Source organism: Rhipicephalus sanguineus, chromosome 3 (genome assembly GCF_013339695.2).
Source record: "Rhipicephalus sanguineus isolate Rsan-2018 chromosome 3, BIME_Rsan_1.4, whole genome shotgun sequence".
In the NCBI taxonomy this organism is placed as follows: Eukaryota; Metazoa; Arthropoda; class Arachnida; order Ixodida; family Ixodidae; genus Rhipicephalus; species Rhipicephalus sanguineus.
The window spans coordinates 108,505,886-108,533,409 of NC_051178.1; the positions used below are offsets into that span (position 1 = coordinate 108,505,886).

Consider the following 27,524-nt stretch of genomic DNA (forward strand, 5'->3'; position numbering starts at 1 on the left):
AAAGAAACGTAATCGCCGTACAGAACAAGAATCAGAGGAGCTACAACTTCGGCACTCCTTATCATTTGCTAGCTTTATCTACGTGGTCCGGCGTATTCGGGGTGCTCGAGTCCTTCCCATCGCCGAGCGTCGCCACCGTGGTGGGTTCAGCGGCCGTATTGGTCGCCGTCGTCGTGGCCCGAGGAGTGTCGGCCGTCGTGGCGGTGGGACCTGTGGTGGTTGTCGCCAACGTCAAGGCGGCAGATGCGGCATTCACCCTTTCCAATTTGGCGATCACGTCGGACGACTTCTTCTCGTCGAACGTGAGCGCGGATTCGGTAACCTCGGTGTGTTGAGCGCCGAGGTTCTCCTCGTTCGTGTTCTCGAGGACCATGGAGGGCCTCGCGGAGCTGGCCTTCGATGAGGACGACAGATGATGTCGACCGGCCGACAGGGCGTTCCTTTCAGCCATGAAGGCGACGTACCGCGCCTGCTGGTCGGGGTCCTTGGGACCGTAGCCCGGCTCAGGCTCCATGGCTGCGTACAGGTCCTGCAAGAGTGTACGAAGTAATCAGTCTTCGACGGAGCTGATACACTGATGTACTACGGCTTGGAGGTGTCGGCAAAAAGCGTATGGCTCCGGCCTGCCGACGACGTCAAGTCGAGTCAAGTTCATTGTCAATGAATACAGGATACATGGTTGCCGTTAGTCTATGTGGCTAGTTATCGGTCCGATCTGGTGATTGATTAATATGAAAACATAATATTAATAATAATAATAGCTGGGGCTTAACGTCCCAAAACCACGATATGATTATGAGAGACGCCGTAGTGGGGGGCTCCGGAAATTTCGACCACCTGGGGTTCTTTAACGTGCACCTAAATCTAAGTACACGGGCCTCAAACATTTTCGCCTCCATCGAAAATGCAGCCGCCGCGGCCGGGATTCGATCCCGCGACCTTCGGGATTAATATGAAAACAGGCTTATGAAGAGAAGTGCATTTAATAGGTTTACAAAGAGGTGTGCATAAACAATAACAGTGCAGGTACATTACATTTCGTTAGCAACGAAAAAGCCTGACTACGTAAGAAGTACTACTATAAAATAAATGTCTGATTAGTGCCAGAGTATTAAGCATGGCTAAGCGTGGCCGATGATTAGGTCTGGCTTAGTTCAGTTGACGTGGACTAGCGGTTAGCAATAGCTAAAGGGTCCAGTCAACGAAGACTAACGCACTTCCTCATTTCGTGACACAATCGCACTGTGCTTTCTGTGACATGATACAGCTTCCATAGGAACCGCTTCACACATCAAAAAGCAAGAGTTGGGGGCATGTACCTGAATACTATTACCAGAGTCATTCAATTCTCTTTATGGTCACGAAACTGTACCGTCACGCTATGGGCGAGCTTCATACGCTGTTCGAAAATGCCGCAACGCGCCGCCGCTGCGCCACAGAGGCGATCGTCTGCGCCGTCCGCGTATTGAAATACTCGCGCAGTGCGAGACAAGCTGCTGGATATCATATGTTCAAGTTAGAGGAAACGCTGTCGCAGGACTAGGATGCCTAACAGATGTTGCGTGCCGGGGTGCCGTTCCGGCTACAAGGGAAGCAAAAAGGTGTCGTTGTTTTGTTTACCGTTAGACAAGCAGCAGCGCGAGAAATGGAAGCGGGCCATACCGCTGCAAGAAAGCGGTGATAATTAACTTTCAGTCGAAGTATACATGTGTGTGTGCGTACCATTTCGACGTTTCGGACATTATCACTGCGTATGATTTTAACATCAACGGCGACTCCGTGTCGCAGAAACGCGACAAACCAACGCTGAAGGCTGACACCGTTCCAAGAATTTTTGAAGGACTTTCCTTCGTATCTCACAAAGCGCAAACCTCGATCTCGCTCATCTACAGTACAGTGCGACCACCATGCAAACGACCACGCGAGTCAGCCTGTGAAGAGGTCCGAGCGTCGCCGACGCCCTGTTTAGACCGCACCGTAGTACGTGCCGTGCGCAAACGCCTGGCAAGAAAGGAGAAAGGGACCAACGGGGAGTGTAACTGCGCGCCGATCACCTGCTAAGTGCTGCACTGCCTGGCCCTGTTTCTGTTCAGTCTGTCTAAAACTAGACTAAAACAAGTCATATCGGTTGTACGCCAGAGTGAAAGCGAAACACTATTACAACGAATAGAAGCTGTTATGAGAGTCAAGTGCAACTCTCGCAGCGCACGCAGCGAGCGAGGGAGCGCACTCACCCACGTTTATTCCCTAACGAGCTTCCGGACCCAAACAAGTGCAAGCCTTCGAGCCCGGACGCCACGGATAACTCCAGGGGTGTAGCCAAGGGGGGGTTTGGGGGGGGTTCAACCCCCCCCCCCCCGAAATTTTTCAGTTTTGCTTGCGTATATATGCGCGCACACATACAAACGCACGCACGAACATACATAAAGTATGGTTGAACCCCCCCCCCCCCGAAAAAAATTTCTGGCTATGCCCCTGGTTAACTCGCTTCAATGTGCCGAATGAGGAAGAACTACGAAGAACACTGCCAGCGTTAACAAAAGTAAGCTGTTCGTCAGCGGTTGTATTCCCGCAGAGTTACCTGCTACAACTACGAAGCGATACATACGAAGTAGGCTTCGCTACGTCCTCGGCACCAAGCCGGCCGGCGGCCGGTGTGAGTGCGTTGCCGGTGCAGGTGAAAGAAACGTTGCGTAGAATATGCTTCACAGAGAATAATGTCTTCTGGAATAAAGTACAGGTCAAACTGTGTCTTTCTCTACATGCCACTACTGTTGTCAAACATCTAGCGTCAAGGCGAGACGAATCGACTTGCGGCCGGCGGCGTACAGCGAGCGACTTACGAGCATGGTGAAACAGCTGTGCCTGCAGGTGGCAAAAGTCACACAGAAGTCCCCTGCTACGGCGTTCGTAATTACATATCTTGGTATTCTGTCGTTAATCCCCGAATTTTTGTATTTTTTCTGCTGATACCACCGCGAGCTGCATGTTTTAATTGAGCTGGTTTTTTTCCTCCCGGGTGCTCATTTTAAAACAGAAAACGCGTTCAGAAATGTATTTATGCATGCTGAGTGCTAGAAGTAAAAGCGTGAAAGCAAAGCGACCGTTGCGGAAGTTTAGAAAGCTTAAACACCGAGGCTTCCCACACACAACCCCAGCGATAGCAGCGTTCGCATCGCCTCTCAAGCACAGCTGCGCTTCTGGCGGCGGCCGCTGGCTCCATATGAAACTGACGCGGCAGTTTCGTGACCATAAGAAGCATTGAATGACTCTGCTATTACTAATTGTAACATCCTGTACCATTACACACTTGTTTATGCACATCGCGAAGAACATCATTGTTCCATCTCCTCTAAAGGCCTTCGTGCTACCACTCCTGCGTTCGCGCCACAAAGGAAGTTTAGAATGCACCTATGCAACCATGTTTGTTTTGAGAAAGTCGTCGTTAAAGTGATGACTTTCAACGTTAGAAGTCATGAATTGTCATGCCTTGCGGACCCGCGTGCGCATGTTAACTCGTTTCCGCAGCGCGCTTTCTATTTGGTAGTCAGCGCTCTGGTTGTGTTAGCCCCTCATGTCGCCTTCGTTCTTGAGTGACACTCTTGTCATTCCAAGGTTAACCAACTTGGCTGACCAGTTTGTTTTTTTCTATCCTATTCGATACGGGTGAGCACTCACGTATTTATTCTCGGCCAGGGCGTGCAGCACGAATGCTCCGACGATCACAATGACCGTGCCGAAAACGAACATGATGACCGGGTTGGCCCACTCGGACCCTGGCGCCGCACTGTGCAACGAGCTCGCTCTGGCCACCAGGGAGGCCAGACTCATGAGCTGCGAGAACAGTGAGGGTGAATACGAACGATCAGATAGTGTACGCGTTGCGCACGTATAGCTCTCCCACGGATATTTCGACAGGAAATATGCGCTCTTTAAAAACAGCTTTAGAGATGGGGCACCGATTTTAGAAGGCCCGATTTAACAAATTCTTGAGGTGTTATACGAATGTAACCCGATAATCGAAAGGGAGTAGATTCGTTGCGTGGGTAATTTAAGACCAGCAGTTGCAGTGGCGTCTGAGGAGCTGCGGCGCGCGTTTCGGTACCCTAAGGAGCGCAGCAGAGGAGCTTCTGTTCACATGCGGGAAAATCACGCAACTTGAGCAGGAATGTCACGTAGGAAGTCATTGGTAGAACGGCATGTCGCTGTCGACTCTGGTTCGGGCAGTAGAGATGCTGGCAGAAAAGTCACACGGTCCGTTACGCATTCGCCTAATACGATTCGAAGCCGAAAACCATCTTCTTCTTCTTATCAGTCGATTCTATTCAGTCCCCCGCCTTCCCACCGTATAAGCTTTCTGAATCCATCGCGGTTTAGCACTGAATCCGGAGTCGAATGCATTGGAAGTTTTCTGCGCGTCACGTGACTTTGCAGTGCCTCCGGGATCGGCCCACCTTTGACCAAGCGACGAAGTCATGTGACGTCATAAACTTTCCTGACCTGTGACGTTATATGATGACGTCATCACATGAATATTATTTTCTTTTTGCATCACTCGTGTTTACGCCGACGGCACACGACATCGCCGCTTGGTCAAAGGTGGGCCGATCCTGGAGGCATTGCAAAACCACGTTGGGTGCCGAAAACTTTCGAGGAAGGGGGGTCAATACAATCGACTGATTAGAAAAAAGTAAGCAGGTGGCTCTCGCCTACGAGTAAGGGGCCGCGTGATTCTTTGCTGTTATAGCGTCTTCGATAGTGACATTGTAAAATGTAGGTTACAGTGCAGGAATGTTTGTTACGATAACACTAATTCTTTGAGCGTAACTTCGTACTGCTTACCATTAACGTAGTCGGGCAGATGAAGCGCCAGCAGAATTGAAGAAACACTGGCGGACGCTCGTTAAAAGTGAAATAAACGTCGTTAATAAAGCGATCGATACCTGCGCAGGAAGAGAATAAAAAAATATAATTGATCCCTCCATCATAGGAATCGGAATAACACGAAAGTAAAGCGTGCCCTTACAGAAGTAACTGAATGTTTACTGTACATTGATATGGGAGAGTTTGCACAGTGTATATTGATGTCTGGCAGCTATAGCACCGTTTAACGTGGATGCACCCGCTTTGATGACTAGTGGTACATCTCCATCCCGACAACTAACGTCCATGTTAAATGATTAAACAAACCTTTTGTGGTAGCTGTATTAGTTATCGGTGAAAGTGTAATCAGAGAACGAGGTGCAATAGCCAGAAGAGCGCCGCATATTGGACGCAGAGCTTGGTCGCCATCCCGCGGCATGTTAAAATGCGATTGAACACCCACGGTCGGAATAGAGCGAAACGCAGAGCGCGTCGTGCCGCCCCGGTAGCCCGGCTGCGATTTTTCTCGGGGCGAGCGCGTGAGCGGGGAACGCGGTGTTACAGCCAGGTGGGGCAGGCGCGCGTCGCAGAGCTATTTTTGGTTTGGATTAGCGTGATGCTATGAGCGAGGCCGACACTTTTACGACGCTTGGGGTTAGGTCGCCGCCTCGCGGTGTGTTACGACATTGACGAAATTGCACTTCTATTGAAAACGCGTCGAATGGGACGGACCTGTAACGCGTTGCAGGTGCTAATGGCGGAGGCCACAGTAATGGCGAATTACTTTATTTTGCCGCTCCCAGAGGGCAACACCACCCCGCCGACCGGGAGAGTGGTAGATATAAAAGGCGCGTTTGTAAAGGCTCTAGAGTCTGTGACCGTGGCGCAAAGGATAGCGTGCCCGCCATCTGTTGTTGCGGACCGAGCGATCGTGGGTTCGATGCCCGTTGACGGAACTTTTTTTCTTTGCCATCTGATCGTGTAAATTTTTCGACGTCATTTCCGTGACGGAACTACGTCACTGAAGTCTTGGTGGACCCCGGCATAAAACACTTTTGTGTTAAAAAAAAGAGAGAAACGAAAAAAAAAATCACCTGCACTGTCTTCCACCAAGTGCATATCTGTGATACTTTATTACATAAAAAAACTTGCACTTTTATTGTATAGAGGGATGCATAGAGCAGCAACGACAGAACACTAGAATCTATACTGAACTTAGTATCCACGAAGTGATGATCTCTGAACTTTTTTTTTCGGTTAAAACGTTTGCTACGCCATGATTTATGTGTTCAGAATTTTACACCAAATGTGCAGTCATGTTGTCATCAATAAGTTTCGCGCTATATACTACGCGAGTTCAAAATAAAAATAAACTTAGGAAGCATGTGCTCCTAAATTTGCCGAATAAATTACCGGTTATTTCCGAGCCTCAACTACATTTTATAAAAACGTGTACATGCCTTCAATCAGTTGCTGCCAATTTACCGGTTACCGGTTAGCAGCGGTCGTCCTGTCTTTCCTCGTTCCTTTACGTGCCTTGTCGAAAGTGCGCTGCTTCCCACGTAAACATGCCACTTTACAAGTTCACAGAGAAGAGTTTCTTTTAACCCACGGAGTCTCTCGTCTTCTACACTCCAAACAATGTGTATTTTGTGCGCCTTGCGTCACGCGCCCGATAAATCGAGTTTACCAATAGTGCGCGTGCTATCAGCGTCCCATATTATAGACCATTTCGCTGTTTACAAACAAAGCTGCTGGACGACTTCCGGTTTTGTGCGCCGGAGTAGCCGAGTAGCGTTGGCGAGGAACAAAAGCCTTAGCGAGTAACCGGCACATTTTCAACACTTTTCTCCCTGTGTCTGGCCAAATATTTTATAAAATATTTTACTGAGCTGCACACACAACATTATAAGAGTTAGTCCTTCACTTTCAGCGCCTTCTTTTTACCTGAAAGCGGAAAAAGAGTCTTTCCTTACTCTGGCACAACTTCAAAAGCATGCTTTCTGCTTCGGTGTTAGAGAGTGATAATTGAAGTGACCGGAAGTTCCTTGGGTGCAACACCTGCTGCGGCTATGGCAATCTTGAAACCGACCGAAAAGGCGAATTGACAGGCAAGCAACGAGCGCACAGTTTTCGACAAAGGAAACACAAGCAAGACGAATAATGATTATTGTTGGTTGACAGAAAGGATTCCCCAAATACGCCTTTTTTAAAGAGTGTACAGTACTCACAGATAGAAACGCGACATCATTTTTTTAGTAAAAGGACTGCTATGAGAAACTGCTCGTGATAACCGCGTCATGTCATTGAAGATCTGCCTTTTAAAGGTAATGTTGGCTGAGATGTAAATGTTCGAGTAAAAGCTACGTCGATATGACGCGAACTGTAGACGCTGCAAGCGAAAGTACGTTTATTACTTCGCCTAAAATTTTCGCGTTTTAATCCGTGAGTACTGCGCGTCCCTAATGCTACTCGGTCAAGGCAAACGTGACTCGTTTGAAATTAAAGGAGGGTTTGTTTTATAATTTTAACCTAGCTGATACAACGCACCATCACGTTGTTTCTAGTGAACTTCTCAGCTCACTCACCGTAGGCGTAGGCAACGGTGATGGCTTCGGCGAAACCAATCCATGGAACGATGTCCGTGTACATCGCGTTCGACACAGACGAACGAAAGCTGGACACAATACCCTATCGGAGATAGAAAAGGAACGACAGATTCCCTCAAGTTCATCCACGCATGGGTTTCTTTACGCGTGATCCACACGCACAAGATGTCGCTCCAATTCGCAAAGATTTAAGCAGCACTAAGGACGAGACGGGAAGTAAACACATGCCAGCACTGACCTTCAGCTTATGTTTGTTGCGTCGGTGGCGCTGAAGTTTAATTGAAAAAAAAAAAATACGGAGCTTACGTAAAAAAATTACGACATCTCCCACTAAAGGGAACCATGTGGGGATGCGAAGCAGCGCATGGATCGACTTGTTCCGTTCATCACGGGCACCTTGCCGGATGTTAACGCGTCCTTGCAAGTGGAGCACACCATGAATTCACTGTAGTTGCTGTTGCTGTTACTCGTCCCGAACTCTTGTTGGAGCAGTGGTTGGAGCACGCCACGCGGGTTCACCGCGCGTCTGCAGAATCTCGTTCCCCGACGCCATCACGTGATTGCTGAGTGAGTGTAAGGGGGAGAGGCCACATCGTCTTACCCAGCCCCTTACACAGGTCCGAACGCGCTAGCGGGTGCCAGCACACATGGTTCTGTCTGCGTTACGCAAAGCTAGGACAGCATACGGCAGCCCGGGCACCTAAAGCGCTATGCACGTATCATCATTAAGGCAGTGGAAGAACAAGAGGAAGAAGACTTCTCCTTGGCGCGAGCGCGCGTTGAGATGGCTCAGTGTTGCGGAGTTACCACTCCGGAATTGGAATGACTCCGGAATCATTCCACATTTTCGCGATCCCGGAATGGAATGGGAATGGAATGGAGACAAAGCTTGAAGGAATGGAATGGGAATGAAAGTAAGCGCCTATTGCACGGAATAGGCGCTTACTTTAGAATGGGAATGGGAATGCAATTACGTCTTTTCCCGAAAATAGAGCACGTTTTCGTCCTGCGCTATTTTTAAAACTTCCAACATTAGTAAGGCAGAGCCTCGAATTTAACAATAAACCAGCAGTTTTAAAATGGCTTAGTTTATTATAAGCACGGTACACATATAATCAACTCGCCTACTACAATTTTGACCTTATATAGACTGTGTTGCTCCGAAGTTTGTCTCTATTCTTTGCGTAACCGCGGCTCTATGCCGTTGGTATATGTCGTGCGGAACTACGGCGGTGGCAGCGCCTTGTGATTTTTTTCCCTCGGCGGCGCCCCAGCTGCCTGCCGTCTCCCCGCCCTTCGCTTCTTTGTGTTTGCTTCTGTCGCCGTCGGCGACTCGGACTCATATGCGAAAAAGTGCTTCTCTAATTTGTGATGCGTATTGAGGCATATTCGATGCAAAGACACAAGGTTCCCGAGCGGTCCACAGTTCCAACTAATACCAGAAGATCTAGAGGGTTTTCTTCCCCATTAACCATATCTTAGTTTTCTCCATATTCACGACTGCTCCAGACGCGTGGCAAAACTGCTTAGTCTTCTTGAACACTATTTTTGTCAGTGTAAAAAAATACGCTATGTCATCATTTTAGCATTAGCACATTTATGCTTAAACGATATTAAAATATCACCATTCGTTCAAACATGCTCACCATGCAAATAATATAGGTAGCGGGAGAACGTGCCCTATGGGAATTAATAGGGTGGTTGTACCGCACGAGATATGTCACCAAGCTTCTATCCCTCGACCTTGGTAACATACTTTGCGTACTTTTGCAGTTCTTAATGCATCTGATGACATCAGATTTATGGGGCGTTGATTCTTAACTCGATAAAGCTATCAAGATGCATTTCTTACGTTGAGGAATTGCAGGATTGGAATTGAACGGCCCGGCCATTCTCGGACTTGGAATGGACTAGCTTTTTTTTTAAATTCTGAGGAATTGAAAGGAATGGAACTGCGGCAAGTTCTCATTTCCCAGAATGGAATTGGAATGGAATGGACGCGCCCATTCCGCAACACTGATGGTTATGCTAGGTGGTAGAAAGCGGACGGTCGCCAATGGAACTACGGACACAGCCCCGATCAAAAGCTGCTTTGCATCTAAAAAGAAAAGAAAGAAAGAAAAGACATGCAGGTTAGCCTGCGTGGTACGTTCGAAATCCACGTCTTCTTTCAACAATAAGATAAATTAAGATAAATAAGATAAATGCCTGGGTCGCCTGGCTGACGCACGCATCGTCACTGCAACGCACGTAATTTGCCATAACCTTCTTTTAAAAGCTGTGCTGCTAGGTGTTTGTCTCCCTTCTTTGTCTTAGCGTTTCATTCAGTAACACTACTTAAGACTGTGCCCCCCATTCTTTTATTTAGCGAAGCATATACAATGCGCACTAACAGATCACGTGAATCAGTGGTGACGTACCAGAATGGCAAACGGGATACCCATTCCAAAACACGTTGCACAGCTCATAGATAAGATATGCGTATCGTGATGTCACGTCATATCGTGATCAACATCACCGTCATCAGTCTGATTACTCCCACTGCAGCACAAATTGCGGCCACATTATCCATACAGACTTCTTAATCTAATCTGCCCACCTAACTTCCTGCCTCCCCCTCGCGTGCTTGCCTCCGTTAGAATACAGGCTGTTACTATTAATGACCAGCGGTTATCGTGACTTCTCGGAACATGTCCTGCCTTCTTCATTTCGACTATAAGGTGTCCTTAACACCCGTTTGCCCCCTGACCCACTCTGCCCTCTCCTTGTCCCTTAAGGTTACACCTATCATTTGCCTTTTAATGGCTCGTTGCGTCATCCTCCATGCCACACGAAGAGAGTTGAACTCTCCTCGTAAGCCTCCATGCAGGTTTCTGATCCGTACGTAAGTACCGGTGAGATGCAGCTGTTATATACCTTTCAGGGATAGTGGTGAACTACCATTGATGTTTTGAGAATGCCTGCCGAATGCGCTCCTCCACATTCTTCCAGTTACTTCAGTCTCATGGTTCAGATGTCACCATATCATACGATACGATTTATTATATGATACATATATACGATATACGCACCAGCAGGCTAAGCGGCGTACCCATTACAAAGCAGGCTGCGCAGCTGATGGCCAGCCATAGGGTTCGGTTTTTAAGCAACGCAGGATGCAGGTCAGCCACGCTATACGCTGCGGCAGCGAAGGCCAAAGACTGCGTTGAAGAGAACATTTTAGGATCAGCGTATGCGGGTGGTGTGGGCGCTATTCTAGGCAAATTATCGTGTACAGACCGATCAACTCTCGATTAAGGATTTTGAATGGCTTTATACGTAATACGCTCTTTATGAAAAGTGCATTTAGGGTAAATAGTAATTGTAATAATAATCTTGCAATAATATTTGAATAACCAATTTAGGGGAAGAAGTGTTGGTTAGGGCAAGAAAAATGAATAAAAAGGACGTATAAAAATCTTCCTTATTTACGATAGGCGTTCACGCTTGACAGAACGAAACCGTACATATACAAAAAGTCTTAAATAGCGCGGATTCGACGCAGGACAGAGAAAGAACACGGATGCACAGGACTGATGCTTTCTCTGTCCTGTGTCCAATCCGCGCTATCCAGTATTTAAGATTATGAACCAACTAGTAATGAATTTCGTTAATATACAAGAATATCTGTAGCGACCGCACGCTGAAATACGGATGTGGTTTATCAAAATTTCGCATTCTCTTTCGTACCAGGTTTTGCGTCAGACGCGGACCCACCGAGAAACGAAATGCGTCATACGAAGCTCCCCCTCAAATCGCTACAAACGCGACGGCCAGGACTTGACTATTGAAGTGGGAAAAGGCAGTAAATGGAAATAGACAAGTGGATTATTAGTCTGCTGCAGTGCTGGGCAGTATCGAAGATACATGTATCTTCGATACTATCTTAGATACTTTTTGGGTATCTTGTATCTGTATCGCGATACTTCTCGCAAAACAAGTATCTGTATCTGTATTTCCGATACATTAAAGAATGTATAGTGTATCTTAAGATACAAGATACTGCGATCGCACCACCACCGTGCGAAGCAATAAACGTTGGCTGAGCTCGAGCTTCTCAAACTGATACTGCTGCCACTAAGTCACCGGAGTAAAACTAAAGGCAGTGACATTATTTTATCTTTCCGCAAGAGTTTTTCATCGAGGATAGGCGATAAGCTCTGAGCGTCCCTATATATTGATTGAGCAGAGTTACGAGGTGGCGCTCGCGTCGTCTCGACAGACAAGCGTGCGAACCTCTGCGCCCAGCCGAGTTTTTGTTTAATCGTTTTTGTGGTTTTGTCAGTGCCATGACACTCGGCACTTAGACACTCCTGTGCCGCGTACTACAATGCGTGCGGCGTCTTTCGCACATATGCTGATGCCGCTATAAAGTCATTATCGAAGTTCCTCTTGTGTGGTGCTTCGTTACGAAGTCTGAAGAATGCAAGAATGGCGGGTTGCTTTGCCTGTCGTGGCTTTCACACTTCAGCGATTTGAAGGATCTCGTGAATGTAAGTTTGCATTACATGCAATGAGATTGACTTATATGCAAATAAGATTCTAACAGCTATGGCACTAACGGTACCGATGCGGAATTTAACAGCACAAGAATTCACCTAACAGACGCTATCTTCGCGTACGTCTGTTTTTCTTTTATTTAAAGAGATTTTAAAATCATAATTTGATTGTTAGCAGAAGTTATTTCTTAGCTGTCCTTCTTTTCCATCCCGTACATTACCTATTTCTCGATATTGTTTTTTTTTTCTGCCGGTCTGCTTACTGCAATATGCCTTTAACGTGCTGCCAATGTAAGCTTCTGCTTCTGTTCTTCAAGTGGAATATAAGTTTATATACTTACATTCCACTTAAATTTACTGTTATGTAAAGGTGATGTTGAGAACAAACATATAGTAATCCGGGCGTGCCTGGAGTAGGCAGTAACGATAATTCTGCTTACTGCTAAATAAATTAGCAAATCTGAGTTTGCATTATAATAACGTAAATTATTAGGCGCCATATTGTCACGTGGTCGTGACGTCGACGAAGGCAGCAGTAAGCACGTCAGAGATGAAACTCTTTATTTGGCCGAACTTCTGGCCGGGAAACTGAAAGTCAAACTACAGCAATGCACTGACAGCGGCGAACAGAGCGTCGACCGTCGATCAACTGACAAGCGGTGAAGCGCGTCGGCATTTATACATGTGACGTCGAATATTCCAGCGTTATCGCTGGTTTTCGCGCAAGGTCTAGAATAAGCTCGAGTGTTCGCGTCTTGCGCGAAATCTTAACAAAACGAACTACAAGAATCGCGAAGCTTCTCGAACAATGATGTGCGGTTTGCGCTGAGCGTTGCTGACAGTCTTTGCTGGTCAAACCCGAATACATGAAAATAAAACATGAAGCGGGCGTGGCAATATTAAATACGTTGGCAAAGATATTCGAGAAACACTCTTATAACACATGCTCCGTTTTGCTCATGAGCGTCCCAAAGAGTCGTTTTACGCCATTTTCCATAGGCACTGAATTAAATTGTCGTAGCTATTAGTGGTTACCCGCCGCGGTGGTCCAGTGCTTATGGTGCTTGACTGCTGGCCCGAAGGTCGCGGTAGCCGGATATCGATGGAGGGAAAATGGTAGAGGCTCGTGTGCTTATATGTAGGTTTTAGAGCCCCAGGTGGTCAAAATTTCCGGAGCCCTCCATACAGCGTCTTTCATAATCATATCGTGGTTCGTCGACGTAGAACGCAACAATTATTATTAGCTCTTGGGGGTGCCTCATGTATCGTTTTTCTATACTTATTCGCTGTGTTATTACGGAACCGCTTTTCTATTTTACTTAGATATATTTGTTTTTGTTGTTTAGGCTTCCCTGAATCCTTTTACTGTTGCTAGTCACCAGGTAATTGGATCTATAAGGGTCAATAATGTGAATAGCGGCGGTGTCCTGCAGCGCTTTGCCCAACTGTTCAATTCATCTGAAACGTTTCTGGGCTGCACATGTTCTTAGTGACGTACACCTGTCCGGTGATCCGTTATTGCGAAAACCGTAATATGTTTTCCGGCAAGGTAGAACTCCACAGTGGTATTTGCACCATCGTGCGGAGGCTTCTTGATGAAGTTCATATGGTTACCTAGCAACCTGCTTGCTGGTCAGCAAGCAGAGCAGCGACTAGCTCCCATCAGTTACAAAAGCTACAAGCAAGAACCGCTATCAGCGAAATGTATAAAGAGCTGTCATATTAAGCAGCTAAAACAGCGCCAATAAGTTGCTTCGGAAAGAAACAGATATACCTTGAACAAGAAGTACAAAACTTATGAGATACTAACAGAGTTTTCATTCAAGTGAAACACAATTATAGAAGTTAATAAATTTTCAAGCGAACATCTATGTGCATAGGCATTTAATGCTGCGTTATATAGATATATATTAACAAATTTGAGAATGTATCGAAGTAACTTAAGATACAATTGGAATGTATCGTATCGAATACCATCAGTGTTGCAGTATCTTGTATCTGTATCTCAAATACTTCTTGCCTGTGTATCTTGTATCGTATCGCGATACAATTTCAAAGTATCTTTGCCCAGCCCTGGTCTGCTGAAACAACGTCATGCCAGTCAACAACGAGGCAAAGAAAGTACACGGGGTAAAATGGCTATTTTTGTATGTTGCATTATGTAAAGAAGTGACAAGACGATGTCATCGTCGCTGTAATATACTGCTACACGTACTTTTAAGAACAAGAACAGCTAATAAAGATTAGAAGAAAAAAGAAAAACAGGGGCACGTGTCATACTAAGTCATGGGCTTGCCTTTTACCTCCGTCTGCGGTCTTCTGTCTTTTTTTTTTTTCTCACTTTCTTTTCTGCCTTTTCCTAGTGTAGAATACAGAACATATAGTAAGAAATCTATGTTCTTTTCAGTGCGACTCTTTCGACAGTGCGATGACCATGTCTTATTTTCTTTTTTTCATTGGCTACATCTCTCAGTTTGGCAGCGATTTGCTAAAGTGACTCTCTGGGACGAGGTGTCTTAAACGGCCATCTCTGATGAGGAATTTCGACTACGCTTCCACAGGGGTTCAATCTTCATAAAATAGCTATAATGGAGGAAGCACCACTTGAGCGATTTAAACGTGCCGCTGGCAAGCTTTGCCCCCTCTCAAGTGCGAAACCTTGCGCGCACGCCTATGACCACTGTTCAAAGTTGTGGTGTAACAATGGTGGGGTGTCGCCATACCAATGTCATAAAAACGGTTATAATAGAGGAGCAATACTACGGCGGTTTCATTTCCTAAGCTGCGGTACTACAAGAGTGCGAACGATTGTATGGTAAATACACGTGCTATTTCACTAGCTTCTTTACTTTAATGGTGATAGATGTACGCGGGTGGGGCATGACCAAAACACGGCTCTGTAACTCACCGCGCCACCCAGAGCGCCGACGGCCATCAGGACGTAGAAGGCGGACATCCACAGTCGTGACCACGGCAGAGACTCGGCGCACTCGGGGAAGGTCACAAACGCGTAGTTCATTCCTAGAAGGCGAAGTTCCAGATCAGCGTACAGGCCTTGAGGTTACAGGCACAGGGGTATTTTCTACAGACTTTCACAGTTCAATAAAATTCTTTGTTGCTACAGCATCACTCTATTGGGTTCGCGAATTAGTGAAGCGTTCCCTATCCGCTGCAAAAAGTTGGTGCGACTACAGTGAAACCTCGGTGATACGAATCTCGCGGGGTTACCAAACATATTCGTATCATCCGAAATTCGTATCACCAGAAAACATGGAAAATTAGTATGCGACAAAAAAAAAAAAGTTGGATACGTTTTGATTCAGTGTTTCTCAGGGCCGCAGCGACGTCATGAACAGCTCTGAATGATTGCCAGTAAAGTTTTTAAACGACAACTATCATACTTGTACTCATATATAAGGTGCATGCGCGCGTGTGTAATTAATGAACCAGATGTGTTGTGCCCCGTAACCGCTAGTAGCCCCTTCCTAATCTTACTACGCTTGCTTTTCTGCATGACACCAAAGTACTGCTGCGAAAGTGACTTGAGAAGCGCTTTGCACACGATCGATGGAAGCCAAGCTCCTTCGCCAAGACCGTCCGCTTCGTCTCTTGGGGTCTTCGTCCACCTTTAATGGGACTGCACGGCGGACCCGCAGCCCAAGTTTCAGTTTTGTTTCATATAACGTCTGATTGCGGGGGAATGACTTGCATCGAGGTGGCAGGCACGTGTTAACACAGTACAAAGACGCTGCTGCCTCAAGCACAGGAGCACGCGTCAACACGTCGAAAAAAAAAAAGCGCGACGTCAACGTCATCTGTAACCTAAACGCGAAGGCGCCTAAAGGCCTCCAATATTCGCGCGCACTATCTCGGAGGCAACGACGCACCGTTGATGGTCGCGCAGCGCGCATGCCTGCGCCCGCGCGTCACTGCTGCGTCTTCCGCGACAGCGTGGGCCGCACCTGTTCGTACCTGTGCGCTAGCGTACGTTCGTATCAAACGTCGTGGGGTGCAAATCGGTTCGCAACAACCGTACTCCAATACATTGCAGGCTAATGGGCCTTGGCCGGGACCACAGAAAAATTCGTATCACCCCGAAATTCGTACGAGCCGTGATCGTATCACCGAGGTTTTACTACTATCACTGGTCTTGCGGAGGGAGTGTCAGTTGTTGCGTAAAGAACACGGGCAATGTGAATTAGAACTGCTGAATCGCGACAAGTCCGTTATCCTTCTGGTGCGGAATTCACGAAGCTTTCCGTTCGCAAGTATTTCTTGCCGTTGGCAGGCCATCTTCGGTAATGATATGTGCGACACCGTGATTGGCTGGGATTCACTCTTACGAACATTTCAGGCGCGAGAACTTTTAGCGAATACTGGGGCCAAGATCATCAAGCTCTTGGCTAACAAGTGCGACTTGTCACTGGCCAGACGCCATCGTTAATCATATTGCGACTGGCTGACACCTTCTCTTACGAACATTTGCAACGTAAGACGTTTTTCTGAGTGCAGTGCCTGACCTCACTTGGTCAGCGTCTAAGGAGAGATTTTAGGCAAAACAGCAATGTTCTACCCACCATTCACGTGGCACTTATACCGTTTTAGAGGCGCCACGTTCGCTGTGGAAAACAGCAGTTCTTTCTAATTCAGTGACACTTTAGACATTCTTGTCTACTTCACCTACCGCATTTTCTCGCGTATAATCAGCTCCTGCATTCAACCGCCATCCCTAACTACAAACCGCGGAAAAATTAAACGAAAGATCCGCTTATGTCGCCGTGAGCCAACCTTTCTTGCATTATTGTGAAGCAGAGCTGTGAAGCCAACTTGCGCACCAAAATTCGCGCATAACTCGAACTTCGACTTCAGCTCCAAAATTTTTGTAAATTTCGTGCGAGTTATGCGCGAGAAGATATGGCAAATCAATATATTTTTTTATGTTCATTGTGCACAGAAGCAATACCTTGTGCTAAGCATTCTTACTTAGCTCCTTTGGTAACTTATAACTATATCTACGCTATCGTGGTTGCTGGAACCTAGTTGGCCGTGTAATTGATCTTGCTCGTTGCACTTTCGAACAGAGATATTGGCTTGATTTGACACTTTACCGGCGCGAATAACTTTCTGCTGATCGTTTAGTATCACTAGAAGAAAAATCTGTGAGGTAACATTGATTGGGACATCTCCCAAAATCGCATTGTTTGCTTATTTGGGCGCGCCAATAACTATTAGGTTAGTCACCCGAGGATGCGACATCGATGATCTCCACAGGGAACGCATCGGTCAGGTGCCCGTAGATGCTGAACACGGCGCAGGCGGCGAACAGGCCGAACAAAAAGTCCGCCATGACGATTCTGACGGCCGTTCTGCATCAGAACAAACCGACGTAATAGCCGTAAATCGAAACCGTTGATGCAGAGCAATTACAAACATTCAGTGATATTAAGAGGCCTTTTTCTGATGTCTCTTTATGCAAAACTGCAGCTGTATACGACAGTGTTGCTTTGTACTACGTCACCGAAAAAAAAAAAAGAAATTGAATAATTGGGCGAACGCGAAATGAGCTGCTGGCTTTTTTTCAATGCGACATTCGTGAGCGACATTGGGGCTTGGATGTATCAGGGGGAGAAAGCTTTACAGAATGCGTTGGAAGGAAAAGGCAGAGACTGAGGGAAGGGGAGCTCCTGAGGAGGTGGGGGAGGGGGGTGTCGATATAACATGACGCCGCGAAATGAAATAACTGTTTGGCGACTTTCATAGGTAATCCGTAGGGTTTGTCGCAAGTCGACAAATAAGTTCGCGATTTGGCACCCTTGCCGGCATGCTTAAAGGCCAACTCCGGCGATTTTTTGGCCATGTCAAAGTAATGGTGCTTTTATGTTCCTGAGACGCTCCTGTTACGGGCCCGATAGCAGAAATACTCGGCAAATTGGAGAATAATTTCAAATAAGCAAAAAAGCGCAACACCGAAACCGAAACCCAACCAAGTGTACTGTCTACGTATGACGTAGACGTTGTTACGAACGAACCGGAAGTCGTGCAAGGCATGCCGGTCACGCCGGCGCGGAGTATGAAAACTGTGACAGCCGGGAAGACCAACGAAGCGCCGGCCAAACCAACGCTGTCTGTCGCCTTGTGCACAGCAGACGCTCGCTGTAGCGGCCTAAGCGCCGAAGTTAGCGGTGCCCTCGGCTGCGTCACTTCCGCCACCTTGCCAATACTGACGTCACAGACGCAATGTTGCCAATAATTGTGGGAAGCCAGGAGGGCGTTTGCAGACAACCTTTAAAATTCATTTGCAAACAATCTGCGCATGTCTCAAGCCTGTAATTTGGCATAAATGACGGAAACGTGCAAAGGAACGTACCCAGCGAATTTTATGGAGATCCATCGACCTCGAAAGATCGCCGGAGTTGTCCTTTAAGGGGAGACGTGGGTCTTGAAAAATTTTTTTTATTAGTTGGGCTAACTGTATGAAATATAATACACTTATTCAGTTTTTTCTGCAGATTCCAAATCTTCAAGTAGATTTTTATTATCTGCATTAGAACAAAATATATGTAATTTCTGAGAGCATATTTCTTACGGTACTTTTTGGCAACCTTGCTTTGTCAAACACAAAAACAAAATATGTGGCAAGACTGCCAGAGAGCTCGTTCAGCCGTTGATGCTAATTTGATTGTTTTAATCGAACTTCGAATGCAAAATAAATGGATGCAAATATGAGTGAAAAATTTTTGCTTCGTACACTTTATGATTATCGAGAATTATCATTTGGTGCTAGACCAGCTTTCTGGCAATCTTGCCGCATACTTTGCTTTTGTGTTTGATGAAAAGAAGTTGCCGAAAGTCCCTGTAAGAATTGTGATAGAAAACCTTGTAGAGCTAGCATATCTTTTGTTCTAATGCAGCTATTAAAAATCTACCCAGAGATATGACACCTGCAGAAAAACCTGGGCAAGTGTATTAAATTTCATTCCGTTCACCCAAATAATAAAAACACACTTTTCAAGACCCACGTCTCACCTTCATAAAAGGTAGTGTTTCATAAAAGTGATGCGATTCAAAGATCAAAAATTAATATCTCTGCCAGGAATGATGCAGGAGGAGCTGAACACGGGCGCACACTGAATTTACTACGACGCAGACACGGCAGCTGAGAAACAATAATTTGTACGCGTTGCTCTCATGGCAGCCGCACTGTTTTGCGAGGAATTGGTGGCAGGGTATTGCGCCAATGTAGTGCTGAGGTTAACTGACTCACGAACTTTTGAGAGCTCCATCAGAAAGGTCGACAGACCATGTCAGTAAGCTTTATATTCGCCTCATCGTAGTAGTACTGGTAGAACCTCCAGCAGACATCACACGCAAAAGGGTTTCACTTCTCGGGAATGTTATATAGCCCGTCTGTTAGGAACTTGTTGCTATTATTGTTGTTTGTGGTTAGTCCTGAATGAATTTATCCCCGAGTAGAAACTTGCTGCTGTGTTCTTGACCTGCCACTGACCACAGTGGCTACACTCGGTTACGAACTAAGGAAAGATGTCAGCTACGCCCACAGTACTGCAGCGTCCTGTAAAAGACGGTCTTGCTAGCTGGCTTCCCTTCGAACCGCAAGTACCTTTTCCCGGCTAATGTAAACTCTACGCATATCAAGAGTCAATGGTTCGTCGTTACTGCCTAAAACTAAGTTTGGCCGATCAGCGATGTCAGAATCCCCGAAGAAGTTTACCAAGACGTTCAAGTTTCTGACCTAAAACCAGCGACTCAAACGTGTGTCTGTATGGGATAGTCAACTATCAAAAACATTCGAGAAGTGCTTGACGTCACGAGTATGGGTAAGCGCTATTGGATGGAGCATTTATGCAAAGTATCTGTGGGAGGGACAGCAATGGCTCTGGGCGGAGCGGACATTTTTTGTTAGGTTGTAACCGTGTATAGTACTGTCACTTGTCGGATGGACGCGCACAGTAAGGACAGACTTTTACTGTGGCAGGTATCAGTGACGCATAAAACTACTTTCGCATTGCTTCGGCCCTCGTCTGCGAGGCGCATTCAGTGTTGCCTTACCCGAGAATAGGCCAGTCGAACTGATTGTGGCTCCCGAAGAAGGTGACCGTGCCCACGGAGAGGCCGACGCTGTGGAACATGTGCTGCGACGCCGACACCCACGTCTGTACAAGTCCGGGTGCAAGGAAACAAACGAAGCCAAGTAATGAATTTAGGTAGCGAATTCTCGATACCGTCTCATGACGCGAAACGTGCGAAGTGACCGAAGGTAAGAAAAAATCACAGCATATCCACGGGGTGAATGATGATGAGTGGGGCGAAGCTACGGAGGGAATCATCTGTAAACCGTGAAACTCTTCCGTGAAATGCGCCCGGTACATAATATAAAGAGTGTGAAACATCGTGTATATATTAAACATCAAACTTTTATTGTACTGTTGGTTTACGTGGTCCCTTCATTATCACTTGTGATCGGTGAAATGCAAGGAAGAAATCCGCTCCCGAGCGAAAGAGCGCCAAGAGCGACCGCATTCCCCGCTCGCCCTGTGCGAATTAAAGGCAAGGCTAGAGGGAAGACAGGACGCGCGTTCCACGACGCGAGGTCGGTAGCATGCCCAACGAAAGCCAACGGAACGCGATCGTGCAAGTGCTCCGGCTTCGCATCGCCTCATGGTTCCATTTAGCGTCCCAAAACCAAATATATTGCTCAAGGTGTGCCTTGCGTTTTTCGTAGAAATAATTTCTTTATCATGTACATTAAGACGAAAAGTTGAAAGCTCACTAGAGTGTATCGCCCGCAAAGTATGTCTTTTAGTGTGATTTAACTCTCGTACGGCAGGGTCCTCGCGCCGTTGCCGGTCCACCTCGCCCGTTGACGATCGGGCGAGGTGGCTACATACAACTACTACTACTACACTTTAAGAAAAACATCTGGCGTTCTTTCGTTCTGCTTTTACAAAACATCTGGCGTCTTTCGTTGGTTTATTTCATCAATCAACGGCGTTTTGAACAAAATTTTTATTGTTTAATCACGCACAGGAGAAATCTCACCAGGCACTACCTTGGAGGTAAACAATGGCTGCTAATGGGAATGAGAGACAGAAGAAGTCGGCTTTTAGCTAACACTTACACTTCTACTTCTACTAACGTTTCCTACTGGAACATGCCAATGGCTGCTAATGGGGAATGAGAGACAGAAGAATTCGGCTTTTAGTTAACGCGCACGCTGCGAATTTTTTATTGTTCAACAACGCACAGGAGAAATCTCCCACCGGCACCACCTTGGAGGTCAAAGCGTAAGACATGTTACGGACTACTACGACGACTACGAGGGACGAACGGGTGCCGCCTTAAGGAGCTTCGCCCCTAAAAAACGTGGAGAACGGTGTGTTGTTGAGGCACCATTTAAGCGTGGTCGTAAGAGCGACCACCGAGTTTATTGAATGCATTTGTAATCACTGACTCTACTGGATGCTCTCCTCGTAAAGTGTCAATTGACACACTCGTAAGAGACATTTAGCGTGATCTTTCTGGGAACCTAATTTGTCGATGTTTGTCTTCGTCATTCTGTACTGTCTAAGTAATTAACTACGCAAAAAAAAGTATGGGCAGTGGCAGAGATACAACGGTGGAAGAAAGGTTGGTGACAGTAATATTAGAGCTATTCAAGCACTCTGTACGATCTATGGGAGCTCCATAATAGATCACTGCAGCTTTATGGGATAACATGCGATTATGCAATCGTGCTGCCTTAATTTAGAGATTCGCATTACTGCACGTGCCAGGTCAGTATTAGTCTATCTTGCTCTTCTGTGGGTACGAAAGCTGTTCTGGGACATTTTGAGGCATGGCAGATGTCATTGGGAATTTTAAGCGCTGGAAATTGGTGCACTGAGGTTAGCCTTTGTTATAGTTTGACCGGGGACGCTGTAGTCTCGCTTGTTTCCCTACCCCTATGTATATATATTGTCCCTATATATTGCCACAGCGACAACACGTGACGTCACTCGACTAGCTCTTTAAAGTTAACACGCCTAGGATGACAAGGCTACCTTTCATTAATATAGGTCGAACGTCAGTCAGCCCGTCTGAGGCAGCTCAGCCCTGTTCATATAAGTTTTATTTCGCAGTGTGTTTCCCTCTGTTGGCCCCAGTCAGTATACGCTATTGAAGTCCTACAATCTAAAGTTTACGTGGTAGACACTCTTAAAAAAGACAATAAAATGTTAGTAAACGCAGCCAGTTACTACCTCAGACGGACCTTTGCTAGCTTTCCGTTACCTATTTACTAGCACGGAGATCCATTCAAGTACATTGAGACTATACGTTTACTACCCCGTCTTGGCCATTGTATACTGGACCTTGTAGTGGCGCTTTTATCTAAAATAGAGATAACATATTTGTTTTATTATATAGCTGATTAACACTTATGTGCTACATCGTCACGTACATATAGCCAGATAGTAGGGTATAGAAATATAGGTCCACAATATGACTTGTTCATCCTAATACTTAGGTGCTCACTGGTACCAGCTGCGCCCTCCAAGGTGCTATAAATACTCCTGAAATTGCTCCTGAAGTACGTGTCCCGCAGTAACGTTTTGTTATGTTCGTGTGCCCTTCTGATCCATGACATTCTGGGCATAATTAACCGAAGCTCTTTGATAATGGTGTACCAAGCAGCCGAAACCTCCACCCTCCCTAAGCAGTATCGTAATGAACGCGTTAGTAATGGCTACTACGTTTTGTGAGTACCAGTAGTAACTGTTACCATCTTTCAGGTAGTAGAGTTACTATACTACCGTTACTATCTGCATTTTACGACATGGACAGTGAATGTTGTGATAGAAAGTTATTACTCCAATGTTAGTCGATACGCCAAACTTATTAAATACTGTATGCCTAATAAACGGAGTAAGCGGCGGTGAAATCAAAGAGAAAGGGTGAAATAAAAACAAAAACTGATGCAGTGCTTTAATGCCGTGGTTTAATTAAGCCGACAACCTCCTACCGAAAACGACGGGCCGCACCTCTAGTAAATCAGTTTAGTGAAATACGTTGGCGGCGTACGATAAATACCATCGCGTTATTTCGCATCCTTGCATCACCTTTTCCGCGTAGGCCTTGGAGAAGTCGGGACGTAGTAGCGCGAGCACGCCATGTCCGGCTCCACTGAGCGTTGACGAGGCCACGCACAACGCCGCCAGCAGCGTCAGCCGCATGGCCAGCATCAGGGTCGAGAACTGCAGAACACGTACACACGAAGTTACTCGTAATGCTCCATACCTGGTTTAGAAAAAAAAATCACAGCATATCCACGGAGTGAATGATGATGAGTGGCCGAAGCTGCGGAGGTTCATCGGTAAACCGTGAATCTTCCGTGAATTCTGCCCAGTACATCATCACCGACGTGAGATCGGGCGCGTTTATACTAAAGGTTCGATGAGTTATGACGACTTGCAGCTCACTTTAATTTTACATGTACGCTGTGAATTTTCATTGTTTAGAAAACCATTGCTTTATAAAACATCTGGCGTCTTTCGTTAAGCAGCTGGCGTCTTTTCGTTTTGCTTTAGAAACATCTGGCGTTCTTTCGTTTTGCTTTTAGAAAACATCTGGCGTCTTTCGTTGGTTTATTTCATCAATCAACGGCGTTTTGAACAAAATTTTTATTGTTTAATCACGCACAGGAGAAATCTCACCAGGCACTACCTTGGAGGTAAACAATGGCTGCTAATGGGAATGAGAGACAGAAGAAGTCGGCTTTTAGCTAACACTTACACTTCTACTTCTACTAACGTTTCCTACTGGAACATGCCAATGGCTGCTAATGGGGAATGAGAGACAGAAGAATTCGGCTTTTAGTTAACGCGCACGCTGCGAATTTTTTATTGTTCAACAACGCACAGGAAAAATCTCCTACCGGCACCACCTTGGAGGTCAAGATCTGGTACTAGCGTTACGACTGGTTACGCACTACGACTACTACGACTACGACGGACGAACGGGTGCCGCCTTAAGGAGCTTCGCCCCTAAAATTCTGGAGTGGAAGCTCTCGCAACGCCTTGCCAGCACAAGTGAAGCCAGCTTTTGCCCACCAAATAGCTCGGAAACATGCTCTTTTCTGGCGGTGCCTACTAAGAGATCAAATGGCTTTTATCTGTTAGTATAAATACTACGTTAATTATAAAATAAAAGATCGTTGTTGCCGACAAAAGTAACCCGTCGAGTGGAGTATTGGCGATTGATCTCCAATAAAATTTGCCATGACTTTGAGGCTTACTGATGAAAACTAGTAACACAAAGACACACTTGGAGCAGTACCTGACCCGTAAAAGTTGCCATAATAGACTTCTCTGGCGTGCGTGGAAAGCGCTCGCTTTGCTTCGCCAGACGCCGATGATTTATCGTGCCCCTACTAAGATGGCGGCCGCAGCCGCCATCTTTTGGTGGGCTCGGCTTCACTCTTGCACAATCATAGAGTTTCCTACAATACTTACTAGAGGGAACTCTGGCGCTAGTGTCTATGGGAGCTGCAATGCATCGCGCTTCAGCCAGCATGGGAATCATGGGTAGTACACGGATTTGTCTAAACTTCGTTCTTTCGGCTCCGTTTGGCTCCGCGTCGCCTGCATCCGCTTTGTCGCAAAACGAAGTTCAGCAAAAATCAGCAGTTTCACTTCACCACTTTAACTTCTTTAGGCTCACCGATTCAAATCTGGTCACGAAGTTCACAACGATCCATTCTTTTATCCGAAAGAAAACCAAAACATAGCAATAAACAAAGCCACAAGTGCGTTCGAAGCCCACAAGCACGAAGACTAGGCAAATCTGTGTACTACCCATCATTCCCATGGTGGCTGAACGATCGCAGCGCCAGAGTTCCCTCTAGGTCATTGTAGGAAACTCTATGTGCACAATAATCGCCACTCCAGCAATTTTTTTAACCTCCTTGCTCCATACCTACCTCTAGTAGTGGTGGCGATGATGACAGTTACTAATAGCTTAGGCGCGTCACCTTTACAGAATTCCAAAGGTCTCTTACACTATTGCTAAGACGACTCGAAGGCGAGTGGCGATGCATTAGAGACTTAAAGGTCTCGTCATGCGTCATTTAGTGCTTGCTGATCCTCCTCTGGCGTTGCATACATCTTCAGGCCACCACACTATCCACTTGTTCTATAGCTGCTTGGTAGCGTAGAGTATCATTTCAGTCTGCGTAGCATTGCGTCTAGCGTTTGTATAAGCTATACTGACACAATTTATAAGTATTTAGTGTATAAATCTCTGGTGCTTGTCGAGCTTCCTCTCGCGTTGCATGCGTCTTCAGGACACCACACTATCCACTAGGTCCTGGCTCAGCCTTTCCGCATTACTACAAAGCCGTCAGCTGATTTTTTTATACCGTCTAAGCAGTCGGCGCCGCTCCGCGGTAGTTTTCCGTGACGTCTTCTGCGCCAACGTTGGTTGGCTGGTAACCGTTGGTTGTTGCTCAGTAACCTGACGACAGTGAACTGTAACCTGGCACAAGCAAATGATCGTCTTCTTTATCTTCATCTTTATCGCCTCGGTTCGGTTTAACGCTTGCGCATAGACGAAGTGAGCGCGCCTCGAGCCATGCTTGAGAAATCACGTGATATCTTTTGTACCGCTTCGTGTCATCGCCGCGGTTTTCAAACGTTTTCATTCAACGTCACGTTCGCATTGGACATACAAGACTTTCGCCTTAATAACGCTTCGCGAAGCTTATGGCTGTGTAGAAGGGTATCTATTCGGTTAGGCGCCCATATTCACTAACAAAGAGCAGGGGACGCGAGCCTGAGAAGAGGAACAATATTTGCACTGGGACTTGCGCGAAAGGTGGTGGTGAAGAAAGAAAATAGTAGAGTTTATAGCGATGCCGCGATTAATATCGTAGAAAATGTCGTTTCGGTGGGTGGCGCAGATGACGATGCGGAAGGGGACAAACGTACGCGCATAAAGGGATCGTCACAACTTTGGTCAACGGAAAAACTATTCTCAGCGCAAAGAAAATCAGTTTGTGAGCTTAGGGAGCACGCTCTGACGTATGTTTGCAACTATTAATGTATGCAACACTCTGACGTATGTTTACTGCATTAAAGAGACACTAGAGGCAAATATTAAGTCGACGTTGATTGTTGAAATAGCGGTCCAGAAACCTCGTAGTGCTACTTTTGTACTAAGGAAGTGCTTATTTTGAATTAAAATCGCGTTTTAGTCGTCCACATCGCGTTAGCGCACTTCAAATCACCCGCCTGAAAGCGGTCTTTCTGACGTCACTGTTGCCATGCCCAACGCTGCCCGCCTTTACTGCACGGCAGCGTGCACTAGCGGCGTGCACCATTCGGGCATCCGGCAACATCACATGCATGCGGCATTTTGTCGAACTTTCTGTCAGAGCGACATTCACGAGCGTGCAAAACACACGCGACAGTACGCGATACCGAAACTACCCCTGAGACGAGACCGCGTGAGCGAAGCAGGGCGCCGGGCGAAGCTCAGTTCGGCGAAAACGGAACCTTTGAAGCACGCGCGCCGTCCCCCATGGCAACGCCAAAAAGGTTCTTTTTTCCATGAATCAAACAGAAACGAACAAGCAGCATTTCATTACGTCTCTTGATGCACGGAAGGTTCTTTTTTTATTGAAGCTAGTTTGATTACTAGTGATTGATTGTAGACGGACGCTCTCACGTCATCCGGGTTATTTCCGAAATGCCCCGCTTGTGGCGTACGTCGTGTGATTCATTTAGCTTAATTTCTCAGTAAATGGGGCACTGCTGTCGATAATATTGCCGTTTTAGACGTCATACATTTAGCTTTCACTCTGACATAAATTGTTGTTTGCCTTTAGTGTCCCTTTAAAATGACTGCGTTATACTGTTAGACAGATAGTAATTTAGCTAGCTTAGAATGATAGATAGATAGATAGATAGATAGATAGATAGATAGATAGATAGATAGATAGATAGATAGATAGATAGATAGATAGATAGATAGATAGATAGATAGATAGATAGATAGATAGATAGATAGATAGATAGATAGATAGATAGATAGATAGATAGATAGATAGATAGACATTTGCAGGATGCCTCTTTTCCTCGAAGGCTTCAACAATTAGAAATAAGTAAATGCACATGTGCCTGCTGTGTTGCTTTTCTCGTCATTGTTTATGGAGCAACAATTTACCGCAGGAAGCAATGCGGCCGTGGTAGTTTCGTACCTTCTTTAGCGAACGCAGTCCCACGCAGATGATGACGAACACTAGGGCCCAGGTGACGGTCATGGCCATCATGGAAACAACGCTCGAGTCGGTGAACCCTTCGCTTTGAAAGTCCGAGCGTGCGACGCGGCGCCTGCGTCGTTGTGCCTTAATCAGCTCTAATAATAGTGTCAATAATGCAGCATTTGATGTGATGTAACACTCAGGAGGCAGTACATCATTATAAACTTAGTAAATTAGTAAATGTTTCCGAAAAAACAT

General features: G+C 46.2%; 1 protein-coding gene across 1 annotated transcript; it reads right to left on the reverse strand.

The window, feature by feature from the left end:
- LOC119385748 (sodium- and chloride-dependent GABA transporter 2-like) lies at positions 1-27,332 on the reverse strand. Its single transcript, XM_037653135.2, has 7 exons — positions 27,264-27,332; positions 23,128-23,262; positions 20,081-20,184; positions 17,252-17,376; positions 14,880-15,031; positions 3,679-3,834; positions 1-529 (listed from the first exon to the last, which is right to left on the reverse strand). Exons 1-7 carry the CDS (start codon positions 27,330-27,332, stop codon positions 62-64), a joined length of 1,209 nt encoding a protein of 402 aa, XP_037509063.2. The 3' UTR covers positions 1-61.
- Between the last annotated feature and the right edge of the window lie 192 nt (positions 27,333-27,524).